This window comes from Myotis myotis, unplaced genomic scaffold (genome assembly GCF_014108235.1).
Source record: "Myotis myotis isolate mMyoMyo1 unplaced genomic scaffold, mMyoMyo1.p scaffold_m19_p_17, whole genome shotgun sequence".
NCBI classification, from domain to species: domain Eukaryota; kingdom Metazoa; phylum Chordata; class Mammalia; order Chiroptera; family Vespertilionidae; genus Myotis; species Myotis myotis.
The window spans coordinates 33,538,874-33,555,030 of record NW_023416321.1 but is presented as its reverse complement, the minus strand read 5'-3'; the positions used below and the strand labels follow the sequence as shown (position 1 = coordinate 33,555,030).

General features: G+C 37.8%; 1 protein-coding gene across 3 annotated transcripts in view; it reads right to left on the bottom strand.

Moving 5' to 3' along the window:
- Positions 1–16,157, bottom strand: part of GOSR1 (golgi SNAP receptor complex member 1) — a 43,995-nt gene that overhangs the window by 13,564 nt on the left and 14,274 nt on the right. For all 3 annotated transcript variants that reach the window (XM_036340891.1, XM_036340892.1, XM_036340893.1), the window contains one exon: positions 14,976–15,050. In XM_036340891.1, the coding sequence (XP_036196784.1) occupies positions 14,976–15,050 (75 nt within the window). The remainder of the gene's footprint in view (positions 1–14,975; positions 15,051–16,157) is intronic.

Below are 16,157 nucleotides of genomic sequence, written 5' to 3'. Positions count from 1 at the left end.
CATTGTAAGCAAAGGCCAGAAACCTATTTTCAGCAGCGGAGGCCTAAAAGCTGGAGCCAAGCCTCAAAGCTAAAGCTGGCCCAGAATAACAAGAAAAAAAAAGAAAAAAAGGAGCAGTTGGGAGCTTCCGTCACCCCCAGCCTGAAAACGGCCCTCAGCTCCTCACCCAGGCTGGCCAGGTACCCCAGTGGGGACCCCCACCCTGAAGGGTGTGTGACCAGCTGCAAACAGCCATCATCCCCTCACCCAGGCTGGCCAGGCACCCCAGTGGGGACCCCCACCCTGATCCAGGACACCCTTCAGGGCAAACCAGCCGGCACCCAACCGTGCACCAGGCCTCTATTCTACATAGTAAAAGGGTAATATGCCTCCCAGCACCGGGATCAGCGGAGCCGCGAGGCCTCCCGGCACCGGGATCAGCGTGACAGGGGGCAGCGCCCAAACCCCCTGATCACCCTGCGGCTGTGTGTGTGACAGGGTGCGGCGCCCCAACCCCCTGATCGGCCCTGCTCTGTGTGTGACAGGGTGCAGCGCCCCTCACCCCCCCACGGGCCCTGCTCTGTGTGTGACGGGGTAGAGCCATAACCTCCCCATCGGCCCTGCCCTGAGTGTGAGAGTGGCAGCACCCCAACCCCCTGATCGGCCCTGCTCTGTGGGTGATAGAGGGCGGCGCCCCAACCCCCTGATGGGCCCTGCTCTGTGAGTGACAGGGGGAAATGACCCAACCCCCTGATTGGCCCTGCTCTGTGCGTAACAGGGGGTGGCGCCGCAACCTCCACATCGACCCTGCCTTGAGTGTGACAGGGGATGGTGCCCCAACCCCCCAATCGGCCCTACCCTGAGCATGACTGAGGGTGGCATCACAACCTCCCGATCGCCCTGCTCTGTGCATGACAGGGGGCGGCGCCCCAACTCCCCAATCGGCCCTGCTCTGAGCCCGACCAGGGGCTGCACCTAGGGATTGGGCCTGCCCTCTGCCACCCGGGAGCAGGCCTAAGCCAGCAGGTCGTTATCTCCCCAGGGGTCCCAGACTGCGAGAGGGCACAGGCCGGGCTGAGGGGCCCCCCTCCCCCCTGAGTGCACAAATTTTTGTGCACCGGACCTCTAGTATACAGATATTAAATTATAATGCAACCCAGTCCTAGCCAGTCTGGCTTAATGGATTGAATGTCGGCCTGTGGACTGAAGGGTCCCAGGTTCGATACCGGTCAAGGGCACATGCCCGGTTGCAGGCTCAATCCCCAGTAGAGGGCGTGCAGGAGACAGCCAATCAATGATTCTCTCTCATCATTGATGTTTCTATCTCCCTCTCCCTTCCTCTCTGAAATCAATAAAAGTATATTTTTAAAAATAATGTAACCCTGAAAGTTATATAACTGTCACCTCAAAAATAAATAAATTCTAGATTCTATAAACCAATAGGTTGAAGTTTCATTATAAAATTCTGGGCCAGGAAATCTAATTTACTGCACAAATCAGTGAACAAAGATGAACTTCAAAAAAATGTCATAAATATCTTATATAAATCCTATGAATAAGAATTTCAAAAATTACAAAGATGGTGGAAGAATTAAAGGCCAGGCGGTGTGGCTTTTGAATGCTGGCTCTATCACTTACTAGCTATCTGATATCAAGCAAGTTACTATGTGCCTCAGTTTTCTCACCTGTAAAATGGGAATGATCATAAGACCTACTTGTTAAGAGGATTAAAGAAATATACATACATACATACATACATACATACAATGATTAGAACAGTATCTGGTACATAGTAAGCGCTAAGTACTTTTTGCTGTTATTACAGTAGTTTCTCAATAACTACAGACTAATTTTAATCTAAGCATACGGTTGATATAAATTTTCACATAAACCCATTGTTCTGGTGAAATCTAATAATTATAAAGTATGCATTTATTTTATTAAGAAATGCATATGGACGTGCCCCTGAAGGGTACTGTGTCGGACATGGGTTACAAAGATAAGACACTAACCTCCAGAGGTCTTACAATGAAGATAGACAACACATATGCCTTTCCCTTCCCTCTCATCTAGTAACCTCCAGATCACTGGAGGGTCTCTTCATTCCAAATTTTATCATCATTCTAGACTATTTAAATAGCCACAGAGAACAGACTCTCCATATCCTAAACTCATAGTTCCTTGATCTCTTTTACGCCAACGAATGCACACGGCTGCCCCTATAATTTCTTTAGTCTTCCTCAGTTTAGTAACTTCTCTCCTTTCCCACAATTATTCAATTTTTATCTTAATAACCAGGTAAAGGGCTCCTCAAAAGATCTTGAGACAAATAAAATTAACTTGGTAATCATTATTTCCAAATTTGAAAACAGAATCAGCAATATATAAAAAGAATTCGATACCATGACTAGGTTTTATCCAAAGGATAAAAGGCTGGTTCAATATTTAAGATTAATCCATGTAATGTACCTATTAACAAGCTAAAAAGCATTTGACAAAATCCAACACCCATTCATGAAAAAAATTCTCCAAAAATGGGAAGGGGTACATTCTCAGCTTGATAGACAGCATCCACAAAAACATATAGCTAGCATTATAATAGTAAAAGACTGAACATTTCCCCCTAAGGAAGGGCAAGGAAGCCCATACTCACCACTTTTATTCAACACTATTCTGGAAGTTCTAGCCAATGCAATAAGGCAAGAAAAGGAAATAAAAGGCATACAGATTGGAAAGGAAGAAATAAAACAGATGACTAGACTGCCTATATAGAAAATCCTAGGGGGGAGGGGGTGTCAATTGGGGAAAAAGGAGACTTATAATTATCCATCTAAAAAAGATAATCTCAAATCTATATAAAATCTCCTACAACTAAAGAGTGAGTTCAACAAGGTCAGAGGATACAAACATGTATATTTCTATATATAGATAGTCCCTGACTTCTGATGGTTTGACTTATGACTTTTCTTTCTTTAAAAAAAAAATTTTATTGATTTTTTTCAGAGAGGAAGGGAGAGGGATAGAGTCAGAAACATCCATGAGAGAGAAACATTGATCAGTTGCCTCCTGCACACCCCCCCACTGGGAATGTGCCCGCAACCAAGGCACATGCCCTTGACCGGAATTGAACCTGGGACCTTCAGTCCTCAAGCCGACGCTCTATCCACTGAGCCAAACTGGTTAGGGCTGACTTATGACTTTTCATCTTTTTTTTTTTAATCCTCACCTGATGATATTTTCCCATTGATTTTTAGGGAGCGGGAAAGACAGAGAGAAATATTGATGTGAGAGAAACGCATCAATTGGTTGCCTCCTGCATGAGCCCCGACCAGAGCCTGGGCCAGGGAGGAGCTTGCAACTAGGTACGTGCTCTTGACCAGAATCGAACCTGGGACCCTTCAGTCCACAGGCCCACACTGTTTCCACTGAGCCAAACCCAGTTAGGGCAATTTTTCATCTTTACAATGGTGAGAAAGTGATACGCATTCAACAGAAACCAGCTGGGCTAAGCTACGATGTTCAGTAGGTTCGATGTATTAAGTGCATTTTCAACTTAGGACATTTTCAATTTATGATGGGTTTATTGGGACATAATCCCACTGTAAGTCATGAAGCATCTGTACTAGTAATAAACATGTAGACACTAAAGTTAAAATACAAGACCATTTAATTGTTCAAAAAAGAAATACTTAGGTGTAAATCTAACAAAACCCATATAGAAATTGTATGCTGAAAACTACAAAATGGTGATGAAATCAAAGAATATCTAAGTAAATGAAGAGACATACTATGTTCACACACTGGAAGATTCAACACAGTAAAGATGTCAATTCTCCCCAAATTGATATACAGGCTTAAGACAATTAGTTAGAAAATAAACTCGCCGAAACCGGTTTGGCTCAGTGGATAGAGCGTCGGCCTGCGGACTGAAAGGTCCCAGGTTCGATTCCGGTCAAGGGCATGTACCTGGGTTGCGGGCACATCCCCAGTAGGAGATGTGCAGGAGGCAGCTGATCGATGTTTCTCTCTCATCGATGTTTCTAACTATCTCTCTTCCTTCCTCTCTGTACAAAATTAATAAAATATATTTTTAAAAAAAGAAAAGAAAATAAACTCATTATATTTTGTTTTCAAAGACAATGTTCTTGAAGACGTGAAGTTGAAATGGCCACTAAGGAGTAACTTTCAAGAAAATTATTTGATGTTGTTTGTGGTCACAGATATAACCCTTGCTTTATGTAATGAGTACTTTTCTTAAAAGGTATGCTTTCTGAAAATGACCATTTTAGATCATATTTTAAATGTAATAAGACTATTCTACTTACATGAATCAAATTAAAAATCTTATAAAGCAAATATACATGCCTCCATTTATTTTTCATTTTTTTTGTATAAAACTAGATTTTCAATGTTATCTTTAATCCATTTTTTATTTTATTGACTTGAGAGAGAGGAAGGAGGAAGAGAGACAGAGAATGAGAAACATCAATCAGTTGCTTGCACACGCACCCCTACCGGAGATCAAACCAGCAACATGGGTATCTGCCCTGACTTAGAATTGAAACCGCCACCTGTTGATGTATGGGATGATGCTCCAACCAACTTAGTTTATATAAGTAGCATAGACAGAGGAAGGCCAGTGATTTGATGTATTAAACATTCTTATCAGATTGCCCAAAGTCTCCACGTCCTTTCGTCCTTATTTGGCTAAGATCCCAACTAAGTAAACACCATTCATTAAAATCATCCTGGATATTGTGGATACAATTCAACAACAGAGAAGCTGCATAAAAATGGCATAATCAAGTAAAAATGAAATTAAAACTGCTTTCCTTTGGGGCATAAAATATAATCAAGTGAAATTACCCTTCTTAAACAAGTACTCCATAACAGCCCAGAGGCATTCCAGAAAGTCAGCTAGAGAGTCTGCAATTAAGCAACAAATCTGTTTCTTTCCAGACCAATTTAAACTAGCTAAAAACCATGAACTAAATTTCATCAACTATGATACCGAGCCGCATTTAAATAATTCTTTTAAAAAATAATTCATTTTCCTAATATACACTGCAAATAGCACACATTTCAAGAACAAAAATGGGATTTCAAGCCTTTATTTTAAAGTAACTTAAACCAACAAAAGGTTAGAACTTGGCAAAATCAGTTAGATAGCATCCAATTGGAATCTTCTTTTAAAACTTAAGAGTAGGTGGGTAAATAAATAACAAGTAAATGTGTAAGCAAGTAAATGAGAAAACAAGCAAGCAAGTACATAATAAAAATTTTAAATTGGTCCCTTTGTAAATTGCAATTGATGAGGTTATCATCAACCAATCAGATCATTTACAACAAGCATTATGATGATACAGTCTTTCACTTACAGTTAACCAGAGACACCCATAAGGTCTGTGAACTGAATACAATTAAACTGCAGAATACAAAAACTTGTTTTAGTGCTAACACGTTTTTATTTTACAGATATTTGGAAAATACAGAAAAACAAAGATAAAAGTAGAAATCTAGCACCATTTGTTGGAAAGACTATCTTTTTCCAATGAATTGCCTTTGCTTCTCTGTCAAAGATCAGCTGACTTTGTGTGGGTCCATTTCTGGGCTCTCTATTCTGTCCACTGATCTATCTGTGTCTTCTTTCAACAATGCCACACTGTCTTGATTACATACAACATAGAAGCAACAGGAAATCAAGTCTAAGTAGGGAAGAAGTTTTTGTTTCTTTTTTTTTCCCCTTCTGCAAAGTTTTTTAACCAAACATTTTGGTGCAAATCAATTTTTTTAATGTCAACAAATTTGTTCAACTATAGCAGAAAGCTTACGAAAGAATATGGGGAAATCACAGTTGGCATTTGTTGTTCTTTAGATAAATGGTAAAGAAATTATTAAAATCCTTAAAAACTACCTGAATCATAAAGAATCTATGAAACATTAAGTGAGAATTCTCTAATTTGTTTCTGAAACTTCTAAAAAAATAACTTGTGTATCAATAGAAGCTAATCTGCTTACAGAAATAAAAATGGAACTATATTTTTCATTATATGTATGTTTCTTTCACATACTTGTAACTCAGAAAACCATTTTTTAATTAATCATAGACACTCAATAATATTATCAATCATGACATTCATGAAACTATAAAGAATGACATGACTAATTACTCTTATGCCCTAGAACCTGAGTTTTAGTACAGGTTCAAGCACTTGGCTGCAGGAACCTGCCTCATAGAGTTGTCCTGAGGCTCAAAAGAGATAATGTTAACAAAAGTATCTTGTAAACTGTATAAGCCTACAGATATATGGTTGACATAGATTAAAGCACTTTTATGCCTCATAGTCTCTCTTGCTCTGCAATCCTCTTTCCCAATTCTCAAAATAAATTGCTTATATTTCAAAGTCCAGCTCAAAAGTTACATCTTTTTTTTTTTGCTTTTTTAAAAAGTTACATCTTTGTCAAGCCTTCCCCATCCCATCTGCACATCTAGGCAGAACTAATTCCTCTTTATAATATTATGTTTTTGTTCTTCATCAACTCATTCAAGAACATAACAAGCATTTAAAATATGTCAGACATTGTAATATGTGCTGGAGGAAAATTTAGCAAAATTTAAGTTTTTACATTATCTCATTTAATGCTTTTTATATAATATTTCACAGGATATCATAATTATGTTTATTATTTCTCTAACCAGAATGAATTCCCATGGGGTAGAGACTGAGTCTGATTCATCTTTGATTCCCTAGAGTCTAGTACAATACCTAGCACACAGGAGACACTCAAATACTTAATAAATGAATCAATATATGAGGTACATGTTGGAATAATAAAACAGCAATCAGAGTTAACACTGAAATAATCCTTATAAATTTCAATAGGATATATATAGTAGTGCCCACTTAACCATGGCTTCACCTTCTGCAGTTTTAGTTACCCATGGTCTGAAAATATTACATGGAAAATTCCAGAAATACACAACTCATAAGTTGCATGCTGTCTGAGTGGCATGATGAAATCTTACATTGTTCCACTCTGTCCCACCTGGGATGTGAATTATCCCTTTGTCCAGTGTATCCACCCTGTATATGCTACCCACCTGTTAATCTCTCAGTAGCCATTTCGGTTATCAGATCAACTGTCATGGTATCGCAGTGCTAGTGTTCAAGGAACCCTTATTTTACTTAATAATGGCCCCAAAGTTCAATAGTAGTAATGCTGGCAATTTGGATATGCCAAAGAGAAGGTGTGAAGTGCTTTAAGAGAAAATGAAAAAGTTCTCAACTTAATAAGGAAAGAAAATAATTGTATGATGAAGTTGCTAATACCTATGGTAAGAACAAATATTCTGTTTGTAAAATTGTGAAGAAGGAAAAAAGAAATTCATGCTGGTTTTGCTGTTGCACTTCAAACTGAAAAAATTACAGCCACATGATAAGTGTTTCATTAAGATGAAAGGGCATTAAATTCATGGGTGGAAGATATGAATAGAAAAGTTGTTGGCAACTGATGGCAATGTGTTGTACCAGAAACCACTGAGCCTATATGAAGACTTCAGCAAGGCATCCCTAAAATGAGTGACTACACGTAACTATATATCCATTGATTTCAGAGAGGAAGGGAGGGGGAAAGACAGAAACATCAATGATGAGAGATAATGATTGATCAGCTGCCTCCTGCATGCTCCACACAGAGAACTGAGCCCACAACCCAGGCATGTGCCCTGACCGGGAATTGAACCACAACCTCCTGGTTCATAGTCAATGCTCGGCCATTGAGCCTCATCAACCAGGCGACAACACATAACTTTTATTATGGTACTAGAGGCCCGATGCACGAAATTCGTGCAAGAGTATGCCTTCCTTCCCCCAGCTGCCGGCACTGGCTTCCCTCCGGCCACTGGCAGGCACCCAGGACCCAGGCTTCCCTCACAGCCCCGGCTTCGTCTGGAAGGACATTCAGTCTAATTAGCATATTATGCTTTTATTATTATAGATATTGTTATAACTGTTCTATTTTATTAGTAGTTATTGTTGTTGATCTCTCACTGGACCTAATTTAGAAATTAAACTTGATTATAGGTATGTATGTGTAGAAAAAAACATAGTATATATAAAGTTCGGTACTATCCAAAGGCGTCTTGGAACACATCCGTCATGGATAATACATCTGGGGAGAGAAAATTCCTCACTATAGCAGAGCACCTGCAACTCAAATTTTACTGTTTAACAAAGCCATGTACCAACTGAAGATGAATTTAATTTCACTAACAGCTCCAAGGAAAGGAAAATGAGTTCTGTAGAAAAGCTCCTAATTATGTCATTCCTACTTTGTAAAATTAGACACTATCTAGTGAACATAAAAATAAGCAAAGTATGTTCAGAATAATATTAATTTGTTTTGCCATTTATTTCAAAAGGCAGACAACTGCACCATGTGAGACAAATGGAGCATTGATATGTAATTTTAAAATACTCCACAAATGGAATGATAGATATATAGTGAAATAATCAAATGCTACCAGTTCTTATAGGCTAAAAATTCAATTCTCTATTACACAAATGACCCCTGACATACATAAGGGACCTATCTGAAGACTTTTGCATATTCGCAAGTTTATGGTTACTACTACTATTATATATTGTTTCTTCCATTAACTTTCCATTTTTCTACTTAAGAGCACTGCTTTCTTAGGATCACCTCACTATCATTACCTTTATTTCTGTTTTCTCCTTGGGGTAATGTTTCACAAAGAAACAAAGTATACGTATGCATATGTATAAACCATTTCATGGTAGTTACCAAGTAAATAACAACAAGCAGCAAATACAAAGTTAGAAGTGAGGCTGAAGTATAAGCACTGTTGTCCAGATAGATTAGATGTACTCATTAGCCAACTGACTTCCCCAATGCCAACTTCACAATGCATAATGTTCAAGTTTGTATCTTAAAACTATATACCATGAACCCCTAGGGTTCGTTAATAGTTAAGAAAGCTGAAGTCCAATCTTGAATGCTGACAGTCTACTATGTTATCCCATTCACAGATGTTATAATACAACCAGTGTTTAATTGAACCATATATTTATTAAATAATATACAAGGTGGGGGCAAAAGTATGCTTACAGTTGTTCATAAGGAAAATAATATAATAATCCTATATAATAAAAGGCCAGGCCGAAACTGGTTTGGCTCGGTGGATAGAGCATCGGCCTGCGGACTGAAAGGTCCCAGGTTCGATTCCGGTCAAGGGCATGTGCCTGGGTTGCGGGCACATCCCCAGTGGGAGATGTGCAGGAGGCAGCTGATCGATGTTTCTCTCTCATCGATGTTTCTAACTCTCTATCTCTCTCCCTTCCTCTCTGTAAAAAATCAATAAAATATATTAAAAAAAAAAAAAAAAAAAAGGCCAGGGATCATTAAGCATAACGACCAGAATGACCACTTGACCAGTCGCCATGAGGTGCATTGACCACCTCTCGGTCCCTACCCCCGGCCCGTGAGTGGCGGCAGGCGGGGCAGTGAGCGGCGCCAAGTGGCTGCGAACTACCTGCACATGATTTTGTGCACTGGGCATCTAGTTACTAAAAAATAATACAAGAATAACTCTGTGTTTTGCCTACTCATAACTGTAAACCTACTTTACCCCACCCTGTACATACAACCATACACAAAATTTTGGGATAAAAATCACTGTGTCTAAAGGTCACTAAATTATGGTTATCATATGTCTCATATTTTTAAATATGGTCATGATCTGTTAATACAATTAGAATTTCATTTCAAGAAGATTATTCTGGCATCAAAAGTATTTCAAATTCTATCTAAGAAATGTAAATTGATAGTGCATACACAATAAAAGGTTTTCTCCTTTAGTGTTTGCTTTTCTTACTTTGATAACCCTCATTAAGTTCTACTTTACATAGACTCTAGAGGCCTGGTGGGGTCCCTCGGCCTGGCCTGCGGGGATCAGTGGACCTCCGTGCAATGGCAGCCTGGCCTTACCTACCAGCTCGTCAGGCTTCAGCCAGCTGTCTGCATCGATTACCCACTCATCCCGCCCTGCTGTGCCTACCACAGCTGCTAGGGTGCACAGGTGGAGTGTCCGTGGGAGAGGCTTGCGCCCCAGGCAGCTGCGCTCGCCAGCCGTGAGCCCAGCTTCTGGCGCCTGTCTGTCAGCTGAGCGGCGCTCCCACTGTGGGAGCACACTCACCACAAGAGGGCAGCTCCTGCATTGAGCACCTGCCCCCTGGTGGTCAGTGTGCGTCACAGTACCAGGAGGTCATCTGACCGCTTAGGCTTTTATATATAAAGAAGACTAGAGGCCTGATGCATGAAATTCGTGCAAGAGTAGGCCTTCCTTCCCCTGGCTGCTGACACCAGCTTCCCTCTGGCACCAGGAACCCGGGCATCCCTCCGGCCACTGGCAGGCACCCGGGACCTAGGCTTTTCTCATAGCCCGGGCTTCATCCAGAAGGTCATCCGGAAGGATGTCCGGTCTAATTAGCATATTATGCTTTTATTATTATAGAAGCCTCACAGGTTGCAAAGCCTTTTACATCCATTAACTTAGCAAGTCTGTGAAGTAGATACTATAGAATCATCTTTGAGAGGCAGAGCAATATTGCAGAAGCAACACAATCAGAGGACCTGAGTTTGAATCTATTAGTTAAATGACCTCAGGGAAACTCAGCTAAAAAAAAAAAATCACAAAACAAAAAGTGAAACCATTAATGTTTTTCAAATGCTACCTAAAGTATTTCTTCAACTATAACTTTGAATCACTCACATAACAAGGCTGGTGAATTAAAAAATTTCAAAATGTCAATAGTCTAAACATAGCTTAACACATGACATTAAAAAACTGTCAGCAGAAAAAAGGTAAGTCTCCAATTGAAAATATAGTAATTCTTTATTCATTCATGGACATATTTATACCTAAGTGTACAATTATAATACAAATGTATGTGCAAATCTCAGATGATAACTCAAGTATATCTGCTAAATAGTCAATGAAATGAAAACAAAAGAAACTCTCAAATACCATCATTGAGCCTATATTTAAATATACACTGCTTTATACAATAGTCTGGTATTTAAAAAGCCATATGAAACAAATTCTTTACATTTTTAGAGTAATTTTAACTTTGTAAAATGCTAACTCGTAAGTCATTCTCCCTTAAAATTTTGTAACACAGGCAATAGCTACTATCCTATTTTAAATCTGGAAAAAAAACAGAAAGAGGTCAAGTCATTGGGTTTTCAGAGAAGAGAAAAGCAACTGGTCTTTCAAGTCTAAATAGTATTATGCCACAATGGTTCCCGAATATAAGAAAAATAAAAATTTAAAGAAGCAAATCACAAGGAATGCAGTATGATATGAGACATATCAATCCACAGGTTAGGAAATGTGGATTGAATAAGAGCTATATTATAAATAATTATGAGACCTTGGCCTATATCCACTTTGAATCTTGTTTTCTTATCTGTAAGAGAGATGCTTACCAAAGACTTTTATTACATTTGATTTTTAAAACGTATTTCATGGGAAATTTATTTTGCAAAGCAAAAAAAATAATTCATCACATTAATAATATCCTCTTTAGTTCTCAAAATCAAATTTGACATATATATACACACACACACACACACACACACACACACATATATATAATGGTATATGGCATCTGGACCAATACTCTGTACATAGTACATATTCAATAAATACTTGGGGAATAAGTAAATGAATGAAACCGGTTTTCTACACTGAAGTAAATATGTATATGAAACCAAAATTAATACCTTCTGCTTACATCTACTAACTCAAACAACAAATAAATATTAAATGTCTATGATATAACAGGAACTGGGGATCCGATACTGCTAAGAACTAGACTAACCAGGTCCCTATCCCCATGAAGCTTACGATCAAGAAGTCAGATTTAAAAAAAAAGAACAAATTATTCCCGATTCTCATAAATACTATGGCAAAAAAAAAAAAAGTGCTTTGTTAAGTAATAATAAGGGAAGGTCTATTTCAGACAAGATAATTAGAAAAGGTCTCTTTGAAAAGATGACAAGTGAACTAAACTATAAAGACATAAATGAATAAATTATATAAAAAACAAAGAGTATGCTAAGCAGATAAAATATAAGCACAAAGAAGCTGAGAAGAGAAAAGGTTTGTTATCTTTGGAAAAGGAAATGAACAGAGGCCAGTATGGCTGGTACCTATTAAGTAAAGGACAAGAGTGATACAGGAGAAGGAATGGGGAAAAAAGAGATGAAGTTGGAGATTTAGGTAGTAGGTTAACCATGCAGGCAGGGCCCTACAGAACCATAAAAAGTTTGCAATTGATTGGTGGGGGGACAGAGAAAAGAATGGGATATTAAAGTAAAAGTCCACTTCAACAAATATCACTAGAAAAAAAAAGAGTTTGCATAACTGTGCTATTTCTGTGTAGGCTTGGAGTACAGTAGAGAGTGTAGTAAACCCAAAATGAAGTAACTAAGTTGGCTGATAACTTCCCTGGGGCCCTGTATATGTTGCATTCTCTTCTTCTGATAATTGACTTTCCAAGTCTACTGGCCACAGGATGGAGTTATGAAAGGCTGGGCCAATCACAGTCACCCATCCTCCTGGAACCCAGGGATAAATCCAGGCAGAGCCACAGTCCTCATATTTACAAAAGAATAATTTAAAAATTTTGCCACAATGAAAATTCCAGGCTGAGATGGATTCACTGATAATTCTATCAAACATTTAAGGAAGAAATAACACCAAACCTGCACAAACTCCTTCAGCAAATAGAAAGAATCATTTTGATGAGGCCACTATATTTCCTCACACTAAAACCAGACAAAGACATCTCAAGAAAACTATTCTTCACAAGCATAATGTAAAAACCTTTAATAAAATAAATCCAGCAATATATAAAAAGGATAATAAATATATCAAAATAAAGTGGGATTTATTCTAGAAATCAAGATTTAGTATTTGAAAATAATCAATGTAATTGACCACATTGCAGCAATAAAGGAAACAAAACAATGATCACCTTAGTAGATGCAAAAAAAGATATGAACATTTAGCAAGAAAAAAGCCTAGAAGCAATGACACCTCAATAGCAATAAGCACATCTAGCACTCAGATCTTAGTTTCTGAACCACTCTCCAATAAAAAGACCAAGGTTACTTGGAGAAGTGGTTGATTCTAGAGTTGAGGAAGGGAAAACACATGCTAAACCATGAAAATTTGGTGGTGCCACATAATAAAAGACATGTTCAAAACAGGATAGAGCATGTCAATGACAAAAGCCAACCCAAAGTAACTTCCCATGGCCAAAGGTGGAACAATCTGAAAATAAAATAATACCAGTGCTGAATTATAACCAACAGGATAAGTATCTATGAGTCTACATTGATAAGTAATTAAATAAAATAAATAAAGGAGAACAGTGCTTCTTCACAGAATTTAATTAATACATGTACAAGGACTGATGAAAATAGAAAATCACTAGTAGGCAAACACCACAGTAATAACTGAGGAAGAAGCAAGATTCACTAATAGATGCTAATATTAGTGGGAAAAGTTTGAGAAGAAACAGAATATTTACAGTCTCAAAGCATCTTCCCTATATTAATTAATTAATTGGAAATAACAGTAATTTTACAGTGATGAAACCTGGAAGATAATACCTTAACTAAGCAATCTAGGCTAACATTATCAATAAATGTAATGTAAAAATTCTCTTTATGGTGATCTTCATCAAATACAAATTGAACGACCAAAGCTATGAATAACTATAAACTACACATACTATAGGAAAGACTGCCCCCTTGTGCCAATCAATATTAAACAGATTAAGGAAGAACACTAAAAATTATCTGACACTAGAAGCACCCAGACTTCTAAAAAGGTCTTGATCTTTCCACGTTCTGATTTCAACAGTTTATATTTAAAGCGGTAATCTTTAAACAAAAAATAAATTGACAGTACATATTAAGCTCATGTGAACGTGACTTTCAGCAGCAAACATCAACATAATTCATAACATTTACCTATTATGGATACTAGCTGCTCAAGTGCTTTGAGGTTGAGTTCCCTGAGATAAGTAATTTCCTGATCCTAAGTTCTATAACAATGTACAGAGAAAATAATTAAAGAAGTTAGTACATGTCAGAGAAAAAAATAAATGAAGCAGAAACAGAGCATGGCAACTTGCATTGTGTGTGTGTGTGTGTGTGTGTAAGTTTATCCAAGTTTTTAGGCATTTTCCTTTAAATTCTTAGAAAATAAGGTATTTTCTTTGGATTTGATGAATGACTAATTGCCCTTTATAACGCCTCTTGACATAGGTAAGTGGTATCAGGCCATTCAAATGTAAGTCATCAGTATTATTACCATTATTATTACTAATAACCTATAGAAGTGGGCAAAATTTTTAGAGCAATAGACTTGCTAAAGAAAAAAATAGGCGATAAAGCACATATCTCTGGTGATAATTAAGTGATGTGAATATAATTTTTTTTTTTTTTGGTGTGTGTGTGTGTTTTTTTTAATATATTTTTTTTATTGATTTTTTACAGAGAGGAAGGGAGAGAGATAGAGAGTTAGAAACATCAATGAGAGAGAAACATCGATCAGCTGCCTCCTGCACACCTCCTACTGGAGATGTGCCCGCAACCCAGGTACATGCCCTTGACCGGAATCGAACCTGGGACCCTTGAGTCCACAGGCCGACGGTCTATCCACTGAGCCAAACTGGTTTCGGCTGAATATAATTTTTGATATCGAGAGCATATCTCTTCTAATTATTGTTGGAACAGTGCAATTCCATTTCTACTGAGCAAGGTCAACTAGAGAATTAAATGAATTAGCATTGATAAGAGCACTTATTATAATAAACACCACAAAAATTTCTTATATAAGCAAATGAATTACTAAGTATGGAAAACTACAATAGTATATGCATACATTCAGTAATACCTACTTTCGAAGGTGCTCATGTTCTTTCAAAAATAGTTCAGTTCTTCTGTTGTTTACTCCAGACCCACTTTTATATGACCTAGAACAAAATAGAGAAAATTAAAGAACATTTTTGGCAGATTTAAGAACATTTTGGCAGATGTTGCAAAAAAAAAAAAAAGAAAAGATTAATGTGACAACTCTAGTAATAGACAAAGTGGACAAATTAAGCCTCTACATAGTTTTAAATTAACAATTAAAATGCATATTCCTTTTCATCTCCTTCTAAAAATGAAATTTATTATAAATAAATATGAATAGCTCTAAGTTAGGCTTAAGAGTTCATTATTTTTCACCAAAATAATCCAGTATTCTTAAACAAACAAAAATCGTACTTTTCCTTTCTTTGTCTATTATCTCCTATATTTTTATTTTCTCCAAGTGTAAGTAAACTTTGGACTGATTATTACATAGCACATGGGATGGAAGAGCTACTGAAATGGAGTGTTCCTTCATAATGGTACATGTAGTCCATCAACTGAAGCCTAAGGAGCACTAAACTGAAGCTAATGACCTGCCAATTTTGGCATACTTAAGGACTTTTATCTTGGTCTTAAGCACATTAAAATTTATAAGAAAATGCCTTGTGTCACTAACCTCCTATGTTTCTGTTCTTTACTCACAATAAGTATTAAGAACAAAAATTAAAACATTAAGGAACTGTACATATACTGCAGTAAGACAAAAGAGGGTTGTGCTGCTAAAACTTATCTACTGGCTGAGAGGCAGTTAATGTGCAAACCACAGCAGGAAAGAGAACACCAGGAAAAGCAGAATGTTATAACTGAACACAATGGACTTTAAAGACACATGGTTTGGATTTAAATCTATATTTCTTCACTTATTAACCAGTTAGCGACCTTAGACAAGTCTCTCTTTTTTAAAAAAATATATTTTATTGATTTTTTTACAGAAGAGGACGGGAGAGGGATAGAGAGTTAGAAACATCGATGAGAGATCGATCAGCTGCCTCCTGCACACTCCCCACTGGGGAAGTGCCCGCAACCAAGGTACATGCCCCTGACTGGAATCGAATCTGGGACCCTTCAGTCCGCAGGCTGACGCTCTATCCACTGAGCCAAACCGGTTAGGGCGACAAGTCTAATACCTAGTTTTATAAACGAGAACTAGTAATTGCTATAAATAC